This window comes from Syngnathus floridae, chromosome 2, assembly GCF_059516105.1.
Source record: "Syngnathus floridae isolate MCC-2025c chromosome 2, RoL_Sflo_1.0, whole genome shotgun sequence".
NCBI lineage: Eukaryota > Metazoa > Chordata > Actinopteri > Syngnathiformes > Syngnathidae > Syngnathus > Syngnathus floridae.
In genome coordinates this window covers 20880180-20902266 of record NC_142414.1, presented here as the reverse complement: position 1 = coordinate 20902266, position 22087 = coordinate 20880180, and the positions used below count along the sequence as shown (strand labels likewise).

The window sequence follows — 22087 nt, the reverse complement described above, 5'->3', positions numbered from 1 at the left end:
AGACAATAATGGCAGGTTTGCTACCTTCCATTCCATAGAAGATTGAGGTTGTAATCGACAAATTGGCATTTCATGTCATGGCTACCGAGTTTCACGGACAAAACCGTCCATCTAAATGGAGGAAACCCATAAAAACTCAACATATTTGATAAGTTCGAACCTCACGTCTGTCTTCTTTCCAGAGGCACGTTACAAGGGCGTGAGGAGTCTTTCCTCCCCCGGCGCCCCTTTATCTAAATGGAGGTGATGTCATCTTTCGATATATCTTAAGCTGTCTGTCTTTAAGCCAAGAAGTGAGTGTGCGATGCTTTGGCATGCCTTGTTGCCTCGACATTGAATCCAGCTGATGCAGTTCATGCACGACCACCTTCTGCTTCATTGTCTTTGCTTTTTCTTACCTGTATGTACAGCATTCTTGCTTCTCCCCATCTCATTCTTGTCCAAGATAAAGTCATTCCCAACCGTGCTCTAAAACAAATAGATAAACCAAGAGGTACTTTATTTTTATGGAGCTGTATAAATTCTCAATCGAAGGCTGTATTTCAATCTTGGAAGGGTAGAAAATCATCCTTGATAGCTGTACATATTTAGACTGAATTTGTCTCACACGTAGTAATCTTAATTACTCTCATTAATGGGTTTTTACTCACCATTTACACTCATTAACCTCAATTAGCTTCGAAAAGCGGTGTAGAACTGCTGTGTGTATGTGTGTGTGTGTGCAACAAAATTTTGACTAACAAATTCTAACGTATTTGATTGTGATTTAATTTTGCTTCTAGTTAAGGAAATACAAGCAATTAAATTAGATCAAACTCAGACTCACAATGTTTTGTATTTCCAATTTAACCTAGAAGCCATTCATTTCCATATTTATTCATTTATTCCGTTCATTTTTGAAATTTTACGCGTCTTGTGACGTGAAAGCAAACGAGCCAAGACTCCAACTCAGAGCCTCAGACCCATGAAGCAGACGTCCTCACCAGTAATCGATGTGGTACATTCCAATCCATACCTTAACTGAAATTTAGCCAATTGCTCATCTCTAATGGAAATGTGTACAAATTATGCACCTCAAGCCCTCTTTGAATCCTCCCCCACTCCTGTGGTGCGTGGTTGTTTAAACTGCTGAAGAAGATACTGGTCCCGGTGGACCGGCAGATAATGAATGACCTCCATCCATCCTGCACAGTGAGAGCAATAGAAAAAAAGACAAAATACGAAAAGAATATGCAGTGCATGATATCTATGGCAGTGTAACAGAGCCTCTATCCCGCCTTGCTCTTTTCATTGTTTCTGTTCTATCACTCCACATCCTCCCCAATTACCTCTATTCATCTTTTACCTAAGCACCCTCCACATACGTATTAGGCAAAATCCACCGGCTGTCTGCTGTACAGGCCCCCTGACATGTATCCATATACAGTATGCAGACTATGACCTTCATCGACTAAGAGAGGTGGACTTTCATCTTGGGTCTGTAAAGTCAAACCAATGTGGTTTTTACCTTAAAGATACAAATACTTTGCACAGTGGAGGCAGTGCGTGCGTGTCCGTGTGTGTGTGTGTGTGTGTGTGTGTGTGTGTGTGTGTGTGTGTGTGTGTGTGTGTGTGTGTGTGTGTGTGTGTGTGTGTGTGTGTGTGTGTGTGTGTGTGTGTGTGTGTGTGTGTGTGTGTGTGTGTGTGCGTGCGTGCGTCATGTATGGTACTGCCTGCCCACAGAGCAAAAACCAAACAGCTTGATGAAGCAGTAAATTTCACTTCACTTGCCTGTATGTGTCCCCTGACAATCACGTCTTAACTGAAAATGCTGTTGTGACCCTCCTTCACACTTGAACTGCTCTGTTGAGAAGAAACAAATGACAAACCAAAACGCAGGCCAGCAGTCACGCACAAACATCAACAACTAAACTGGCACTCAACCCTCCTCATAGTATTGGTTTTATAAATAATAACAAATATACTATAAATGTAAACACACACACAATTTTTATGTGCACACAGAATATTAAAAAAAATTCAAGCATTGGTTTTGTATGTTAAAAATACTCTACAATGTTGATTCACCACTTGCCTTGTCTAATTTAACTCTGTGAGAGTCACCAAAAGAGTTGAGTATTACTTTTGCAGACAGGCCTGTGCGCCCAACGTAAAAACTGGCAGAGGTTCTGTGCTCCTCTGAAATGTGAGGTGCATGTCAGTGAGCATTTAACCCATTCAGTGCATTAATATTGTTTTCAGCTGTAATATAATTTCAAAAGCAAGTGTTGTAGTGCCATAAAACATGTGCTATTTATATCGTGATATATTCATATAGTGATAGTATAGTAATTTAAAGCTTATTCGTAGTTAAAGAGAAGCAATGACAGTGTTAACAATTAACAAAACACACTGATGTTAAATTATTTAACAATTATATATTTCATATCTTAAAAGTGTTCTTGCAACTCTGTCACATTGTTAACTGTGTAGTTTTAATTTGATCTAGCATGGAAACTTTCAAAATTTTGATTTCAGAATTTGTTGCGCAGCTATGACTCTCCCACGCATCCTTGAGTTTTACATACATACAGCATTGTATTTAATAGGTTTGGCTCTTACACCACCTCTCGAGAAAATGTCATGAAATGGTATGCAGACATAGGGTTCTTGTGACAGTATGTGCGTTGGAACCTGAAAGAAGTGACTGCAGCATTTTAATTGTGAGGCGATGGCAAACTGCCCAAGTGACGCTACAAGCAAATGGTTAAGGGTTTGTGATCCAAGTGCTACCCTAAGATTAGCTGTGTCGTTTTTGACATACTGAGCACTTGACAAAAGAAAAAATGACCATCTCAAAAGATGAAGACTGAGGGAGAGAGCCCAGAAGTACAATAAGAGGATGATCAGTATGTGGCAGGGTACTAAAGAATTGGCAAAGTGAAAAGATTGAGGAGCAGAGTGAGTGAGGGAAGTTGAAAGCTGAAGTTTGCTGACAAGGGCATAAAATGGAGCCTCCTTGGAGAAAACCCACTGATGTCGCAACAAATGAGGCGACAGGAGGGAGCAGACGGCTCCGTCACAATGATGTGTGTTTGCCTGTGAGGTCGTGTGTCTTTTCAGAAGTGTACAACAATTCCCCTGAGTGGCTGACGCTTACACCATTATAAAAGTATCTAGATTTAAGGAAAAAAAAAGCCAAAAAGAATAAGAAACAATAAAACCCTAACCCAACTTTGAAACCCTAACTCTTGTTTTGAAACCTTAGTTTGAAACCCTCACTCTTTGTTTGACCTTCTGCCCTCTGGGAAGAGGTACAGGAGCCTGCGCTCCCGCACCACCAGACTCGCCAACAGCTTCTTTCTCCAGGCTGTTAGGGACCTGAACTCGCTACCCCCTTCTGCGTAGCGTGCGGCACTGTTGCACTATTTTCGGGAATGTCTGCTGTATGCGCACTTGCTCCTCTTTTTTTTTTTTTTTTTGCTCCTCTTATTTATTTATTTATTTGTTGTGTTATTTATTCATTATTTATTCAGCACGCTTTTGTTATACTTGTTTACTTGTTTGTCTGTTGTGAGCCATGTCTTGTCACCGTGGGATGGGGGGAACGAAATTTCGGTTTCTTTGTGTGTCTTTGGCATGTGGAGAAATTCACAATAAAGCTGACTTTGACTTTGACCCTAGTTTGAAACCCTAACCCTACTTTGAAACCCTAACCCGAGTTTAAAACCCTAGTTCGAAACCAAGGCTCACACTTGTCCTTTGTATTAGTGTCTACTTTTATTCTTGATTCCAATCAATAATGCAGTGCAGTCAGAGGTGGAACTAATTCTTTAGTTACCGTACATCACATATTATGGACCACCTTGCCTGAACATCTAAAGAAGACAAGAAGAAGGCCAAATCAATGTTTACTGTACCAAACCAAACTGTGGCCATATGGCTCGAGTAAAGTGATTGAGAATCTCCCTGAGAGTAGCGATCACACTTTCAGCAGTTTTCATTCACACTGTCGACAAGTGGTCTTGACCCTCTCTGAAATGCGCATGTCCAATGCAACCCTCACTTTACACACACACGCATGCACGCGCACACACACAGCTGACCTCATCACTCATGTTACACCAAGCGATGGTGCAGAGCAATTCAGGATCACATCCATTTCAATCTAAAATAATAATCCTTGTGGATAGAATAAATTATGGAGCCAACTCTCGCTGTGTTAGCACCAAGCTAATGATCCACGTCCAGGTTATGTTCTTCATGCTCCAACAGATTAATTTTACTTGGACCAACTTGGTCTTCTGACGTTTAATCAAAAGTACTTGTCTCCATTTTCGGACTCCTACGCTTTTAGAAGGCAAGCTGACATATTATCTTTTAGGCAGTTAGTGTCAAAGGTCAGACCAGAGAAAAATATTTTGATTTTTTTTCCTTGAAGATGAAAAACCGCCTGATGCCACTGTACCTAAATGAAATAATGTGCAGAGCGCAGGATTCTACAACTAGTTTATGTTAACTTCAATACTTTAAATTGCCCATAATTCTAATTATATTATGTCTCTACCAGTCTCATCAAATTTTAATTGTAATAAGACAGGAAATCTCTTGTTTTTTAACAATATGTGATGTCAGCAGTAATTGGGTTCAAGATCATTTTTTTACCAGAACTCCTTAGATTTATGCAAAATAGAAGCAGGTGTCATAATACAATTGTGTATGAAGGCCCCCAAACACACACACACACACACACACACACACACACACACACACACACACACACACACACACACACACAAATAAAAACGTTCTGTATAGTGGCCTGTGGGTGAATGTATTTACCGAGGAATGAAATAGGTTGAAAAATCCATTCTTATCTTATATTATAAATGTTCTTGCGTCGCTGTTAGATTCACTTCCAGTAATATGCATGATAAGCCATCAATGGCTGCTCGCTCTGACTGAAATAATGCAAGCGCACATTCAAGCACCTTATAGATCACACAGTTATAAATATACAAGCACAATATGAGGGTAATCAAGGTTCAAGTCGTTTAAATCTGACATCGGCATAAATGCATATTGGGTGTTGAAATGGAATTATCCTTCTTGCTATTGATTAGCTGGGTGACTCATAATTAAAGCGGATCAGGCCTCGGGGCTACTGCAGTGTGTATGACTGAGTGTGATGAATGCGAAGGTCCCCAACGTCAGGATCCTTCCACTCAGCACAATTGCAAGCTCCTCCAAAACCACTGCATGATCACGCAAAAAATGTAGTTTTCACCCTGTGTGTGTGTGTGTGTTGCATTCAGCTCACACACTTTACTTAGGGTTTCTTTTCATGTTTTTATCCAATAAGCAGCAGACAACAAAGACATTTTTATGAGTGGTGGCTTGTCTTGTTTGCATCAGTTGTATGTTTGTCAAGTTATTGGTATTATTTAAGGCTGCTAAGATGTGTTTTCTTTTCATGTAGGCACACATTCCAGTAAAAACAAACTGGCAAAAGAAGAAAATAGAATAAATCAGTAAAAATTTACAATTAGTCTATATTGAGGGGGCAGTCCTATCTCAAGTCTTTGGCTGACCGTATGTGCCGCTACCACAGGTCCATTGGTTAATATGGCTTTTTTTTTTTTTTACCATGAGGGTAACAGAGGAACAGAGGTGCTTGTTCATCCCTTTCCCCCCGCCTGAAAACCAAAAATGGAAATATGAAAATTAGCGTGACTGAGAAGTCACATTCCCCCAAAAATCAGAACTGCTTGCAGACACAATTTTGAAAACAGAATTGAAAAGGTTTACTTGGTTGCGTAATTTCCTATTTGATGGGTGAGCAGCCACGCAGATTTTCGAATTTAACACGTGGGTGCGCTGCAAGATCATTATGTACGTTGCATGTCGTCACTGTGGTCACAAACAATTCCTGAAGCTGTGTGTTTGTGTGTGGGCCTGCTGTTTCAGAGGTTTCACAATATAGAGCAGAGTGCCCTCTTGTGTTTCATAAGAAGCAAAACATGATGCTTGGAGAGTGACATAAAGCATCCGATGAGGTACAGGAGACATACGCGCCTCTACACACAGCAGTACAGTCATTTATCACAGTATCATTTCATTCAATGTAACATCACTCAACTCTCACGGAAATGGCCCTATAAAGGGCGACAGATGCCTGCATCTACAGACTGAGGTATCTATCAGTACCAAACAGAATTCTTCGTGGAACATCATTCAGCTCCAAGTAATACTTCATTTTTACGTGGCATATTATTACCGTCGTATAATGCACATGGGAGGCCTTCTCAGAAAGCACGCTGGCAAGACATGTGTTAGCACTGCATGGGATGAAATTGTGATGAATGTTGACAATGTACAAGCCGAAACAAACAAACAAACAAACAAACAAACAAACAAACAAACAAACTTTGCCCTCCTGCATTTGACAATAACAATGACTTCAGATGAATTAATATTTTATGCAGTAGGCCTACCTTGTTCCTAATGAGGATGTCAAGCATGAAATGACAAAATAATAATAATAATAACAATATTTTTCAAATGAGCTTCACTTTAGCCAACTCACAATCAGCGATAAAAAAAAAAAACACCTTTTGAAATACTGCCAAATTATGGTGACAGACACTATACTTTCATACAGGCCATGGATGTTTAAAAAAAAACGTTTACTGTAGATAAAGTTAAAACAAAGCTGATGTATATGTCTGAAGGTCAAAAATTCAACTTAGGCAAATCAATTATTTTGCATACATTTGTTATAGTAGATACATTTTCACAGTACAGAGAGAACAAAGAAGTTCCCTAGGTTACAAACCTACATGAGACCTTAACCCTAGTTTAAAACCCCATTTCGACCCTTGAGCTGCCACTCCGGGTGATTGACATCTTGCCCCTCAGCAGTCAGCCAACATTTTGAAATCAGTGACGCCTATTGCTGCTATGTCTCTCCTGTACAATAAAACGCTCTATATGTACAATAATAAAATGTTGTGGAGTTTGCATGTTCTCCCCGTGCCTCCGTGGGTTTCCTCCAGGTACACTGGTTTCCTTTCACATTGCGAAGACATGCATCGTAGTCCAGTTGACCGCTCCAAATTGCCCGTAGGTGTGAGTACCAAAGGTTGTTTGTGCGATTGGCTGGCAACCAGTTCAAGGTGTGATCTGCCCTTCTCCGGATGTCAGCTGGGATAGGCTCCAGTACCCCTCGCGAACCTGTACAGTGTACAGGATAAAAGGTGTTGAGAATGGATGGATGTTCAGATTGAAGGGCACACAATGGTTGTTGTTATGTAGTCTTTTACTACCCTCTACTGGTCAAATGCTCATACAACAGCTAATAGAAGATCATACTTCAATTTACAGTGAACCAGATGAAAAGTTTGAAAACTTAAAGAAGCTGTATCATGCTATTTATAGCGATCCACAGTTAATTATAGACATCTGGGAATTTAATCATTTACACCAAACAGCAATGACTAGCTCGTTGCAAGGGGTATGGGGAAACATTTGATCATTTATAGTCGCATGTCAATTCAAATTGCTGGGACACATGCTATGATAAAGTGAGCGTGCGTTCAGTCTGCGTGAGCGGCGGATGGGGCGGGACTAGTGGCTGCGGATCCTCAATTTGTGGCATCACCAAATGAGAGGAGGAATGAGCAGGTGTTTGAGGGTGTTGTAGTATTTATATTTTCATTTTTTTCCACCCTGTGTGTGGGGGGTTGGGGGGAATCAGAGGCTGATCTGGACTGTGTTGGACCTAATCTCCGTGATTAGGGTTGCGCCACTGAATAATATTACCATATTAAAATTAATGAAATATGTTTTGCAACATAAGCACAGCACAGTACTGCACTTTTGCAGTTTCACGGTTGATGTCACTGTATACCGCCATGACACTTCCACAAGGCAGCAACGTGCTCAGAGCGTCAGCATGCAGCACTCGCACCGTCACACACTCAGGAAACCAGACTTGGTGACGCGAGGGAGGGTGTATGGAGTGTCTTTTCAAGGTAAGCGCCGTCCGTTTTTTTTTTTTTTTTTTTTTGGATGGGAGCGAAGCTGGATGCGGATGTTGCGGAGAAGTGCACGGACCATGTCATACACGCACCAGACATGCCTCAAACATGCAACCTGCACCAGGTTTTGCGACAACACTGAACAAAAGGGGTGTTTTGTAAACCACCGATTTCCCGTGCTTTGCTAAATGAGCGTCGTCATAAACACACAGCAACATACATCTTCGATCCTTATTCTTCCCTTGATGTCTCCTACTGCGAACATTTTATTATAACGCAACATTTTCTAGTATCTGTCCTATCTCTGACCGTCAGGGCAGAATAAGCATCATTGTGTGGTTTTATTCATGTTATATTTGTCACCGCATGGCAGCAGACGCCAGGGTGGTTCCCTCCCTGCAGGGGGGGAGAGGTGCACCCAGACCCAGATGATCTTGTTTACATCACCTGTTTCATCAGTGCACACAATTTCGGTTCATAATGACGATTGTTAGGATGTGCATATCACCTCAGAGCAAGTTCATTATTATCTGGATAAATTAATTAATGGATGCATGATGGAAAGATAGATAGACAGATCAAGATCGACCAATTATGAGGTGACAGATGTCATCAGGGGCTCTGCAGGCTCTGTCCCAATCTCTCTTGTGGTCGATCCCTAATGTATGTAATGATCGTGTTTGTTCTTCCACAACAAACTCATAAAACTATGCATATTTTGAAATTGCTTTGTGTATTGGAGAACATAAAAGAGCCATTCCCAGATGGTTCTTATAAAGTTGGAAGCATACAATTGTGGAAGAGGGAATTATTTAGGAGAAATGGGGGTTGTAGTCCAAGCTTTAATTGATCAAAGGTTAAGTAGTGTGCCTAAAAATGTTGCTCCACTTCAACATGTGCACATCAAACTGCTCCATTGTATTGTGTGCTCTCACACTGATAGCATCAACAGTCAACAGGAAGGACAGAAGGAAAAAAAATTCAACTGTAGAGCAATGGTTCTGAAAATTGGGCTCCCTCTAGTGGTACATGGCAGACTTTCTCCAAATATGTTTCAACTGTATTTTGCTTTATAGTTTAATAAATTTTAAACAACGTAACGTAATGCATGTGAAATACAATTTCAATTAAACATTTTAAAATAGTTTTAGTATATTTAGGTAAATACAAACTGCTTAACTATACAGCAGCCTAAATATACTTTAAGGCAATAAAACTGTCTCATTTTGGATGAACATTTAGCCCCTTCCACACTACTGTATTTTAATATTGGTCATTTTACTGGGAGAGCTAAGTATCTTTATAGTTGGCACGAACTGAAAAGAACCACTGCAAAAAATGTCTCAAGCAATGTTATCAGAATGAATGCAGCTTCATTTGACTGATTGTGTGACCCAATTTACAGAAGAAACGGATGAGGTGTCAACTGACACACACTCCTTTCACAATGCCCATTGCTGTGCAATTTTAACTGCACTGAGGAGGTGCAATGCAGGGGCAAAGACTTCCCACCGATATTTTGCCTTTAAGGATAGTTTCTGAGCTGTAACCAGTGGGACAAGCATGGTGTGATGTTTCACACTACACTCAACAGTTTTGTGTTGAAAGCAATTGAGGCTGTTCGACAAGTGTTTAGTCAATAGTTGATATTAAGAGCGTCACAAAAAAAGCAGTAAAACACTTTAAATTGTCATTTTAAAGGTTGTCAAAGTCAGGCCACAAATGCTTCCCTTGACACACAGTGAAGTATCTTTTGTAATAAGATCCTAATGTTTTGTTTTGCTTTATAAAATGTTATAAAACAAAGTATCTGAAATACTCTGGACTGATTTGAGCTCAGTGTAAGATTACGTAACGCCTGACTAGTAATCAGATGTGCTTGGAGGGTCAGAGAGGATTATTTAATACTCGGCAGCTTTTCCATCTTAAGTGAGAATGTTGGTTCTCAAAGAGTAACATAACAATACAAATGCAAGTACTCATTACTTGGGGGGGAGCATGGCAACAAACAACACATGACTTTAGTATGACAACACAAAGCAGACAAATGTCATGGAACGGATGGAGCAGGGCGACCAAATGCAGCTTGGACCAGGGTTTATTGAGCAAACTCAAAACGGCAAACTGAGACAACTTAACAAAACAATAACTGGACTGACTGACCTGTACGTGAGACAAGAAGACTACAGACGTGACAATATCAAGACATGCCGACAACAGACGTGATGACATCAATGATCCGACGGGTGTGATGGGCAGACAGGACTTAAATACAAAACAGGTAACAAGAGGCAGGTGACTGTGGTTACATGGATTGAGGTGACACAGGAGGGGAGGGGCAACGCGAACAGAAACCATGGTAACAGACATAATAAAGCAACAGGGGACGAATCGTGACAACAAAGACAAAATAGTGAAGAACAGACAAATTTCACATGCATTTCATGAGCGATAATATCTGCATGAAAAAACAGAATAAATATCTAAACTATGTAATTACAGGGGGGAATACCATTCCTTTGTCAAAGTAGTTGTTTGATGTGTTTGTGAAGTGGACTAGGAAGTGCAAGAACAAAGAGAACAAAGCCTTTATTTGACTAAAGAGTAAAAACCACAAACAACAAAGTCAGATAGAACAACTCATTTTATTAACAACCGCAACTGGAACAAAGCACTGTATATAAAATACAAAAAAAAAGTCTGGCAGTGAGACACAAATTAAGAGTATCGCCCCATGTTCAAAATCAAGGTACAGTATTCTGCTTATTTTTTATTCTTACTTTCTATGGAAAAAACTTTGAGGGTAGTTTTCTTCAGCCTACATATGGAAGTGACTCAGAATAGGAAACTCTAAAAGAAAGTCACCGTTATTACGGAACACTCATATCAAAACTGACCACACACACACCACTCTAACGGAAAGTAACATTTCAGCATCAACGCAATGTATCTTATTTTGGTCTACTGATATTGTAGTTAATATAACCAAATATACAGTGTCATAGGGTAACATCACATTAAGAAAAGAAAAAAAAGCCTCAATGGATTAAGGAAACGCTAAACATGATGCTATTGATATCTCAATACCTGCCAACAATTTGAGATAAATAGAAAGCAACTTGCAGTCAGTGACAACGGCACTGTGGTTCACTCAGCTTCAGTTTCCGCACTCTCCATGGCAGTTTTGAGTGTGAATGGTTGGGCTAAGGGGCTCTCTATAAATACCTCGTGAATGACTGGCGACCAGTCTACTGTGGGGTGTAGTCTTAAGTTTTATCTAATAGGATGGACTGTACCTCAGCCGTAACTCTCGAGAAGATAAGCAGTGTAAGAACCTGATGGTTTGATAAAGCAACATGTTTACATTTACAGACATTATTGGGCTGTATAAGTCTGCCTCAACCTTGAAATCTATGCTCTTTTTAGACTCAAGATTTACGGGACTTGTAAAATTTGGCTGGTTCATCGAGGTTGATTTGAGATGCAAAAAATGATGAAACAATCATAAATGAAAATAGTGGAAACACATTTTTGGTGACTAAACTACAAATGACACTAGCGTGTCTTTATTTAATGGGATCCTCCGCTCTGTCCATCAACAGCACATTTTAAAAATAAAATGAAATCCAATGTGAATGTTTAGACGTACAGTCCTGTGAATGGAGCCTGACTGAATTTGCTGCTCTCCTGAAAAGCATAACCTCAGAGCATTTGCTTGCTTCTTCGGAAACCTTTGTTCACCACAGAGCAGGGAAGACCCCCTGAGGAACTAAAGCAAATTAAAACGATGCGAATGTTTCAACTTTAGTCACTGATGGTGTAGGTGTACATTGGCCTGGTTTCAGTTTCCACTCAGTGACAGTATGAATGGTGGAATGCTGACTGGTGAACAGTTCACAGTGTTGCCTGCATTTTGCCCAAAGTTAGCTGGGATAGGCTCCAGATCACTTGTGACCTTAGTGAGCATGAGCAGCACAGAAAATGGACGAGTCAATGTATAGTGGTGAATTGAATCATGTTGGGCCTTCAGAGCAGTACCAGCAGTATATTTGTATCGTGGGATGGATTATGTCGCATCAGAGTGAGCACGGCCCTCCCCGTGGGTGTGTCCTAATGTGCTGCCTCTGCACTCCCCAATAAGAGGCTTTCTGAGTTTGCCATGATCTTTTCTGTTCTATTTTACCAGACCCTATTCAAGACCTTTTGAGAGTGATATGTAAAGGTAAGGGGCTGTAAGACACAATATTTTATCATAATCAATTCTTGGTGTTTTTTCAGGACACTCAAAACAATCATTTTTATATATTTACTGAAAACGTTATGCATAACTTTGAATCATAAGAATACTCTTTGAAGTTAACAACTCGGCCTATACAGTTTGGCTTAATTGTATGTGTTAAATAACGCTCACGTGTATCTTGCCATCACTGATGGTGTGCTGTTGAGGCTCAGCATGCAAGCAGCTTGGGCTCAGTTCCAATTTGTGATGGTGTGAAATGGGAATGCATGGCTATGGTCTCTTTGTGCACCCTGTGGTGGAACTGGTGACCAGAGTCAGCCTGTTGGCTTAAAATCAGCCCAAATAGGGCAAGCAGTAGACACGACAGTTAGCCTCCTTTTGGAGGATTTCTTTAATCCATGGACATGTAAAGACTGCTGTATAAAAAATAATAAAATGCATTGTCACATATTACTTTTGTAGGAGCAAAACAGAAAGTATCATGTAGAGGCCCCGGAATTTTTTTATTTCAACAGAGAGAAAAGGGTTTCATTGTTACATCAATATAAACTATCAAAAGTCATGCGGTATCTAGTAACAAAGCAAAATTTCCCTAGAAATTGTTGACTCTTGTAATCATTTACTCAGTTATATTTTTATTACAACACGTGTACATTCCTTCACATCCTTGTGGTAATGTTCTACTGTGTTTCATTGGAAGGGTATTTCTCTTTTGCATTACAATGTTTTGCTATAGCTGTCTTTGAACAACTTCAAAGCATGCTATGGTCCCTTTTATCAGTCTGGTTAGTTTTTTACCTAACACAAACATTTGGAAAAGTACTGTCATGTAATATTGTGGCGATGGTTTCATGTGACTAAAGCGTCACATTAACTCTTGATTCAGGTTGAGCATCATTTACATTTGCACGAGTCCGGTTTCGGTTCCAGTTATCAGTCCATTTCTGATTCTTTAATATCGATTCTGCTTAAAAAAAGAAATATCTAACCAGAGTTATTTGTGGATAAAATAATATGAACTTCTCTGTTCTTTAATTTCTTGAATATTTTACTCTTTGTGAATTTTACCATGACATTTTTTCACCAGCACTATATAATGTTTATTTTTCATGAGGGCTTTTATTTTTTAGAACATCAAGAATGCAGCAGTTACTTAAAACTATAGAACACTGAATGATGGGCTAGACAAGGGTTATTTTGCTTTTTAAAAACAAAAGAAAAAATATATCTGACAAATATGGATGCATTTGAGGGGCAAATAAGGAAAATGTATCTAATATAAGCAAATGCTTTGTGTTATGCATGTACTGTATAAACTGTTTGTGATATTAGATTAGATTGTCAATGTACAGCACAAGTACAGTACAGCAAAAAGAACTTTGACATCCAACCAGAAGTGCAAAAAGCAGCAAAGTGCAGAGTAAAAAGTAATACTGAGCAGAAGGTAGAGTGCAATCAGGTAAATATGAGGTAAGTTATACTATGCGGGATAATATACATGAGGGACGAGTACGGAAACTATCTAAGTATTTACAATAAGGTGTAGTAGAACAAATATTTGCAGGCGGTACTAATGCTAATTGTAAATATAGGGTTAGAAATATGCAACATAGTGTCAGTATAACCAGATATGAACAGATATGTACAAGCGGAGTAAAAATGAGGGAAATGTTAGAATTTCTGTTACTTCCAGTTTAACTTGTTGCATCAATGTTGACATTAGACATCCAATTCTAACTTTGGGTCCGGATCTGCCCTAGTGTTAAGATGCTAGGCAAGATATGTTAGGCCGCCTCTCACGGACGGCAACAGCCGCTGCCGTGGGGTCTCGACAGGCGGAGCTTGAGATCCGCGTTAAGGGCCTAGCCCAAGTCCAGAGTCGCTGCTGAAGTAATTTTGATCCTAATATTTTAACCGGCAAAAGCGGGTGCTACCATCAACAAGTTCTATGAGTTACTATTGTAATTTCTGGACTATAAACTACAACCGATAAGCCACACCAGCTGAAATTATGGAAAATCCTGTTTTGTTAATATATAAGGCACACTGTACTATAAACCGCAGGTGTTTAATATTTATATATAAAAGAATATGTACAAATGCATAGATAAGCTGCACTGAACTATACACCGTAGGGTTCAACGCTTGTGCAATAATTAGCGGCTTATATTCCAAAAAATACGGTATTTGGCCAGTCGGCTTTTCAAGAATATCTCATTAGTCAACGAGGTAAATCATTGCATCAATATAGGAATGTACAAATACACAAGCTGTTTCCGCAACTGCAGCTCCTTAGCTTCTGCTTTTCTGCAACTCAATTTTCTTGCTGCCCATAGTGTCCTCCAAAATAATTTGTCTCCATACCATGCCCAACAGTCACATGCCTAGAAGAAAATAAAAAATTTTCTTTGTCAGCAGGTCTACTTTTCAGACTGATGTATTTTCCTGTCGTACTATTTAAGCGGAAAACTGACATCCTCCATCTGTGATCTTTTCTTTGTAGGGGACCACAAGACGTGTTGCCTTATAAAGCACCAGAGCAGCCTTAAGAAGCACTAAGCAGGGTGAATGCATGGAATACAGTACACAAGAAATTACTATTTTTTAATTGCAGAGACCCAGCTGGATTAAGACCTTGGAACACTTCAATTTGGCCTGCTGCCTTAAGCTGTTTTACAAGTAGCTTACATTGCCCTCTCCAAGTAGTTTTCACATTCCTACCCCATCTGCAGCCCAAGACCCTCAATGGTCAATGCCGATGCCTCCTTCAGCTCCAGGCAGGAGCTCCTTGACCTTCGTAGCCTCCCACTGAGCAGGGGTCCCTCTCTGGACACCCCCAGCCCTGTGGACTCTCACATAGACAACGTCACAGACTCGGAACCCAGACGCATCGATGGTCCGGTTCAACCATGTATTCTCACTGGAGTTTCCAGCTTTCCGGGACAGATTTATGAGGCGCAAACGTCCCTTTGCGCAGAGTCACAGATTAGATTAAATCAATCCGCCACAGACTCCGATCAGCTTTGCGGCTGGGGGGCTCTGACGCCCAAAGCTATCCAAGTCTTCAACACTCCCCGTTGGGTGTTGTTTTTCCTGTGCGTGGCCTCTTTCCTCCAGGGGATGATTATCAATGGCTTCATCAACACAGTGGTGACAACCATCGAGAGACGCTTCGACCTACCAAGCTACCAGGCGGGCCTCATTGCCAGCACCTACGACATAGCGGCATGTATTTGCTTGGCCTTTGTCAGCTACTTTGGCGGGACGGGCCACAAGCCTCGCTGGCTCGGTTGGGGGGTGCTTCTCATGGCTCTGGGTTCTCTCGTCTTCGCCTTGCCTCACTTCACCACACCACCTTACCAGGTCAGCCTGTCCAAGCAAAGTGGAATGTGCTCTGCCAACCGGACCAGCCCTTGCCAGTACCAAGAGGGAGGCGGATTGTCCAGCTATCGCTTTGTGTTCATGCTGGGACAATTTCTCCACGGTGTGGGGGCGACACCCCTTTACACGCTGGGAGTCACGTATCTGGATGAAAATGTCAAGTCAAATTACGGGCCTGTTTACACTGGTGAGTCACATTTTGGGATTCATTCAAAACATTTGCAGCACAAGATGGTTCGAAAAAGTAGTCTGTATTCTATAATATTGACTGTTTTAGTTACCATATCAAAATCGCAACTTGCATGATGCCGATACCAAAACTGTAATGTTACCTGCTTTATGATCCCTGATCCATTTTTGAACAAAGAAACTTGGAGAAAAATGACACGTAAATCACAGAGGAGAAAGTACCTGAAGTGACACACCCATGCTTTCACTTTTTGTCCCCAGGGATCTTTTATACTGCAGCAATTGTGGGTCCAGCAGCAGGTTATCTACTCGGGGGTTACTTACTCAACATTTACACTGAGATCAACCTTACGTGAGTCTGATTGTGTGTGCGTGTGTGTGTGTGTGTGTGTGTGTGTGTGTGTGTGTGTGTGTGTGTGTGTGTGTGTGTGTGTGTGTGTGTGTGTGTTATTGGAAGAGTTAGTTGACTTTTATTTTGGTACAATTTTCATGTTTATTGCAATACATTTGATTTGAATCAGCTTTTTTTTGCTGTAATTAAGCGTATTGTAATGTTCTGACTCTGCATATTCTTATAATACTAAATATAATTTTTAGGAATAAAACGCGTCTCACTTTTTCAGAAAACTTTGGCCTACAATACCACCATTTTGATATTGGTCATGAGCAAAGTATTTTTCAAGTGGTACTACTAGGTAAAAAGATTGAGAATGACTGGACTGGTGGTTAGCAAGTCAGCCTAAAGTTTCTGAGGTTCGGGTTTGCATCATGACTCTTGTGTTGCTTGCTAAAAATGCAAAATCATCTTTTCGAAAGAAATACTCACTGTAATTTGTGCATGTGTGGCAACAGGACAGACATGACTCCAGAGAACCCTCTGTGGGTTGGTGCTTGGTGGATTGGCTTCCTACTAGGAGGAGCAGCAGCTCTCTTGGTGGCGTTCCCCATCCTGGGCTACCCAAGACAGCTGCCAGGTACTCACTGAATACATTTACATACGTATTAATTACAGTAAACATGCAAGTAGCATATTGTTGAGACAAATGACAAATGTATTGAAATTGAATAGTAATTGCTAACTACTTGGTTTCAAATAATCTTCTTCTTGAGCTAGATTTTTGTTATCTCATGTGACATCATCATTGAATTTGGTTCTTCCAGGCTCTCAGGAGCACAAGGCCATGCGGGTGTCTGAGGCCCACCAGCTCAAAGACGGCAGTCACACCACAGCTTCAGACCCTCAGTTTGGAAAATCAGTCAAAGACATGCCAAAGTAAGTTAAATGTGGCTCTACTTTACAGATTCTGGGAATGTTCATATTTACATGTGAACAAGTTGCTCAACTTTTTGGTGAAAATCCAGACAAAAAAATCCAAAGGAATGAACCCAGAATATTTTCTATTCTCACTATGCGAGTAACCCTGTTATCCCCTTACTGACTGACCCTAGAATATAAATACTATTGGTATTTGTATTCTAGTGTCTTCAACTAGTAAATGTGTATCTTAAACTAATAGATGAAAGAACAAACAAAATGTTATGTATCAAAAGTACGAGTGGTATCCGATACTTGATTTTGGTACACAAGAGTTGAGTAGTTGTACGGTATCAGGCTGAAAAAAAATAAAGCGGCATCAAACATCCCTAATACAGACATACGAGGGAAGGGGTATAGGGACGGTCCGAACCTCAGTTTTTGCACCATGGTTTTTGGTATGATTTCGGGACACCTTTTTGTGCGTAGAGAAAAACCTTTTTCTATCGAATTACTGCTGAATTTTGCTTCTGGGATTACCTTAGTTAATAATAATTTTGACAATTTAAACCCTAACCCTAACTCAGGACCTTAACCCCTTACCCTAAACCAACCTTAGTCAGAAATTCTTAACTTCAATTGGAAACCCTACTTTGAAACCCTAACGCTATAAATTTGAAACCTTAACCCTATCTTTAAACCAAAATAATTTGGGCACATTGAACAGTTCAATATTTTGCCATGTACTGTTGTATCCTTAATACATACATACGTATATTCAATATAAAATATTTTCCCTGTTTTCCAGATCTGTGCTGCTCCTCTTAAAGAATCCCCCTTTCTTGTTTTTGTGCTTGGCTGGTGCGACGGAGGCCACCCTCATTGCTGGCATGTCTACATTTGGTCCAAAATTCTTAGAGGCTCAGTTTAGCCTCAGTGCATCTGAAGCTGCCACATGGTTTGGTGAGTGACGAACATATTACGCTGTTAAGGAATAAATTCAAACTAGTATTCATTCTATGAAAGTGAATCCTTTTTCCTCCTTTGCTCATATTTTCCAGGTTACATGGTGGTACCCGCGGGAGGAGGGGGCACGTTCCTGGGAGGCTATATCGTAAAAAAACTGAAGCTCCGCTGCCGAGGCATCATTCGTATTTGCATGCTCTGCGCTACGGTCAGTTTGATCGCCATCTTCATCTTTCTCATCTACTGCCCCAATGTGCCATTGGCCGGAATCACCGCGCCATACCAGTCTGCTGTCAAGAGCCCCAAGGACCAGTTCAAACAGCTCAATGTTCTACCTAGTCATCTGGGTCCAAGAAATAGGTAAACTTGTAGATGTATTGGAACTGTTGGATCATTCTCCCTGATGTTAGATCCAGATCAAAGTAGTTTTAGATTCTATATATGTACATGTGCCAGTCTAAATGAAGTTGTCAAAGTAACCCTGTTTTGGTTCTCCATTAAAATAGATTTTTTTTTTACCATATTGTGTAGTTTAGGAGAAATGGAAGCACCAACTAACTTTCTTTGTGTTCCATCCTGGCTGCCGGTTAATTCCTTCAGCAGCTCTTCTGTAACAGAGAGCTTGACAGTGAGCTGCAATGAAGGTTGTAGCTGTGCCTGGGAATTGTACAACCCCGTCTGCGGTGCTGATAACATCATGTATTACTCCCCCTGCCATGCTGGCTGCACCTCCGTCAACCACACAGAGGACTCCACGGGCAAAAAGGTTGGTGGGTTTTTTTTATTTCCAAAGCGTCATTCAAACCACTCTGTTCAGTCTCAAAGAGGAGCTGGATGGATAGAAAAATTAAAGATAATGAAGAGGTGACCAGTGTGTCATCTCGCATCCTGTGGCATGTGCCTTAGGTGTACTCCGGATGTAGCTGTGTGGTTGTGGCTAATGCCTCTTTGGACCAGAATGGATTCGCTATGGCAGGAAAGTGTGGCAGCAGATGCAAACACATGTCAGCCTTCCTCTCGTTCTTTTTCATCATCATCTTCTTCACCTTCCTCTGCAGCATCCCAGCGCTCACTGCCACACTCAGGTAAGTCATTGTCACATTTTGCATTTTTTACAAGGAAACTGTCGATGTTGTCATAAAGTGCTGTCTTGAGTCATTAATTGGCCATGTTTTCATACTTCCACTGCAACGTGATATCGAGTGTGTGATAATATTTCTAACTATTGTGCCGTTTTAGGTGTGTGCCAGACAGTCAGAGATCCTTCGGGCTCGGCATCCAGTGGATTGTGGTGCGCACATTAGGTAAGATTCATGGATGTTTTCAGGTTCACTTTGAGTCATGGAGATTTATAGCAGGTCTTCCCCGCAGTTCCCCAAGTATGATTTACTTTTCGGTCAAGGTCGTGGCAACGATCAACCTGCTTTAATGGCGTTAGAATCCAATCATTGCACGTCCTGAATACTCTACTTTAGAATCCAATCATTGCCTATTATGTCAAAGCACAGCACCTGAAAATACTATCAGTGCTGAATGTAGCACAAACACAATATGAGAGGTGGTCATCCGAGGTAATCATGACGACTCCTTAATACAAATCAGTGTACCAGCTCAGTCATTTAGAAGCTGCCTGCTTTTTTAAGGTTCAGTTTCCACATATAGGGTTGGTTTAAACCTGATTTGACTCTCACCATGTCAACCTGTCACTTGCCTTTCCTCACAGGGGGTATTCCTGGACCTATCGCATTTGGCTCCATGATTGACATTTCCTGCTTACTGTGGCAAGATCAATGTGGAGAGCAGGGCTCCTGCTACCTCTATCAGAACTCAGCCATGAGCCGATACATGCTCCTTGCTGGGGTCATTTATAAGGTAAATGCTTACTCAGCGGTGTTCTTGATTTGTACTGAACTAGACTGCCTGGTGGAAATGTGGCTTAGTCGATGTCACTGTTTCTTTCAGGTTTTGGGGACAATCTTCTTCTTGCTGGCCAGCATCTTGTACAAGGCTCCTCCAGAATCACCTCAGAGCAGCCGGGAAAGCAGTGACCATGAAATTTGCGACAAGAGCGACGTGAAAGAGCTTGCTGCAGACGGTGTCATCGTCAACCCACATACCAGGTTGTGACACCGGCGACTCTCATCTGCGGAGTCTTGGTTTAAGTGGCCGGTGCTTCTTCTTTGATACATTCAGCCATAGGGAGGTTATTGTTCCCCAACACTCAAGAGAAACGTCTCTCTCTGTTCTTCGTTATCAGTTCCACAGACATACATCATCTTTAAATGACAAGTTAAAGGCAAAGAAAGTAATACTCACTCTGATATAAAGCATGAGGAGTGCATGAATGCTCAGAAGAGAATAGAAGTCCTTTCCGATACCAAATGTTTTCCACCACATTTCCACTACAATATTGTGTTTTGGTGCCACTACAAAACTGTTTTGGTGTGAAGGACTTCTATTCAATGAATTTGGGCCGACAACCAATCCTAGGAAGTGGTTGGACAAATGAGGATTTAGTCTGTGCGCAACAGAATTTGAACGTTGAGTTACCAATGTCCGTTTTTACAAACAATTCAAGTTATACTCAGATTTCACAGACAAACGACCTCTACTTATGTACAAGTTTCTGTATATGAACAGCCTTGGCATGGATGAGCAGATGGAGAGAGCTATGTTGTGCATTTAATAACACTTGGACAGATGAATCGCTTTTCCATTCATTTCAGTTGGCCACAATTTACGACTGTTTCAAGTCACAAACAAGGCCACGTAATTGAAGGTTCCATTGTATTTTCAGAATAATGGTGGAATCGGTAGCAAAACTCAAAAGTCTGCTTGTTTGAAGTCTTTCAAAAATATCAGGATGATCGCAATGGTTAGTATCAGAAGCAGCTAATATTAAAGCTCACAATGTACATGGGAGAGAACCACGTTGACTTTGAAAGTTGACATGATGGTTGAGGTAACTCGAATCTAAAAGACGTTTGGTTAGATTTGCATAACGTACTTTGCCAGATGATATTGTTCCCACACTCCCCGTAATTGCCCCTCGCAAAAAAAGCCATGCCTGTTACGTTGTCTCCCAAATCCTTTTTTTTTCTTGTCACTTTCAGTAATGTTCCGTTTGGCAAAGTTGGCAACCACAACAGTTCAAACATACAATCAGAAAGGAAAAGCACATTTGTATTCTTGATATATCTATTTGAACTTGTGGAGGCAATTTTTTTTTTATTTTTCCAGTCGTAAACCACTGTTGGTTTTTGAGTTTCTTTTAATTGTTTTATTTGAGTTGCCCTGCTGAGCAGATTGAAGAGGTAACGGCTCATTAGGTTCCCCTTGATGCCCTACACATAAGTACCTGCACTTTAATCGAACATTTAAAAAGAAAAAAGGAAAATTGTAATGGAGTTTCTTAACTGCAATCAAAATGTGACTACAAATGTGCCAAAGCTGCTTTATCCTTGTAAGATATGCAAATAGATGATGAACTGTATTGGATTACCGCATTTATTGTTTCACCATCAATGTTTAATGTTCCAATGTAGACTGCTTTCATCACCCTCTAACTGTTGTTGACAAAAGATGTTGTCTCCTGTTGTTATGGGTGGACTTCCTATTATTGTATGTTGCCAGTGTACTTACTGTTAGCTGTGCTTTTCAAAGTTTTTGTTTTTTGGTTTATTTGTACGAAATGTTCTTTTAAGGAAGCTAAGCTGAGTGAATGTATTTTTATGCACTGTTTCAAAAGATGTCAAGTGTTTTATAATTAAAGCTTCAGATAAAATTGCCTGTTTTTCTTTACTTTGTTCTGATTTAACAAGATTAAATTAAGTTTGATACATTTTGCAGGTTTGGATAAATGTCATTCTCAGGATAATCAAAATGGAATTTGATGGTTGTGGGGGGGTTTGCAAGCAACATTTTATTTTATAGTGTCAGTGGACCAAACTTTAAACAATCATCTGACATATTAACAAGACAATCCATTCAACTAAAGAAAATGCCAAACACAGGTAAGGTGCATTTTCAATCTAATTA

General features: G+C 40.5%; 1 protein-coding gene and 1 long non-coding RNA gene across 6 annotated transcripts; one reads left to right on the top strand and one right to left on the bottom strand.

Annotated features, from left to right (window-relative positions):
- Positions 1 to 5375: 5375 nt before the first annotated feature.
- On the bottom strand, positions 5376 to 10398 carry LOC148402551 (uncharacterized). The gene is made up of 3 exons (XR_015854469.1): positions 10182 to 10398; positions 5571 to 7212; positions 5376 to 5481 (listed from the first exon to the last, which is right to left on the bottom strand). It is a non-coding gene; the product is annotated as an uncharacterized LOC148402551 (long non-coding RNA).
- Positions 7877 to 21833, top strand: slco4a1 (solute carrier organic anion transporter family, member 4A1). 5 transcript variants are annotated; one of them, XM_088362517.1, is made up of 13 exons: positions 10660 to 10767; positions 12205 to 12240; positions 14762 to 15826; positions 16090 to 16180; positions 16681 to 16802; positions 16990 to 17101; positions 17892 to 18046; positions 18145 to 18409; positions 18650 to 18815; positions 18956 to 19134; positions 19289 to 19353; positions 19773 to 19921; positions 20012 to 21833. In XM_088362517.1, exons 3-13 carry the CDS (start codon positions 15004 to 15006, stop codon positions 20174 to 20176), a joined length of 2292 nt encoding a protein of 763 aa, XP_088218643.1. In that variant the 5' UTR covers positions 10660 to 10767; positions 12205 to 12240; positions 14762 to 15003; the 3' UTR covers positions 20177 to 21833. The 5 variants fall into 5 exon arrangements, with proteins under 5 accessions (XP_088218661.1, XP_088218652.1, XP_088218643.1 ...); XM_088362535.1 differs by lacking the exons at positions 10660 to 10767; positions 12205 to 12240 and adding an exon at positions 7877 to 8012; XM_088362526.1 differs by lacking the exon at positions 12205 to 12240 and having other exon boundaries at positions 10627 to 10767.
- Positions 21834 to 22087: the final 254 nt, after the last annotated feature.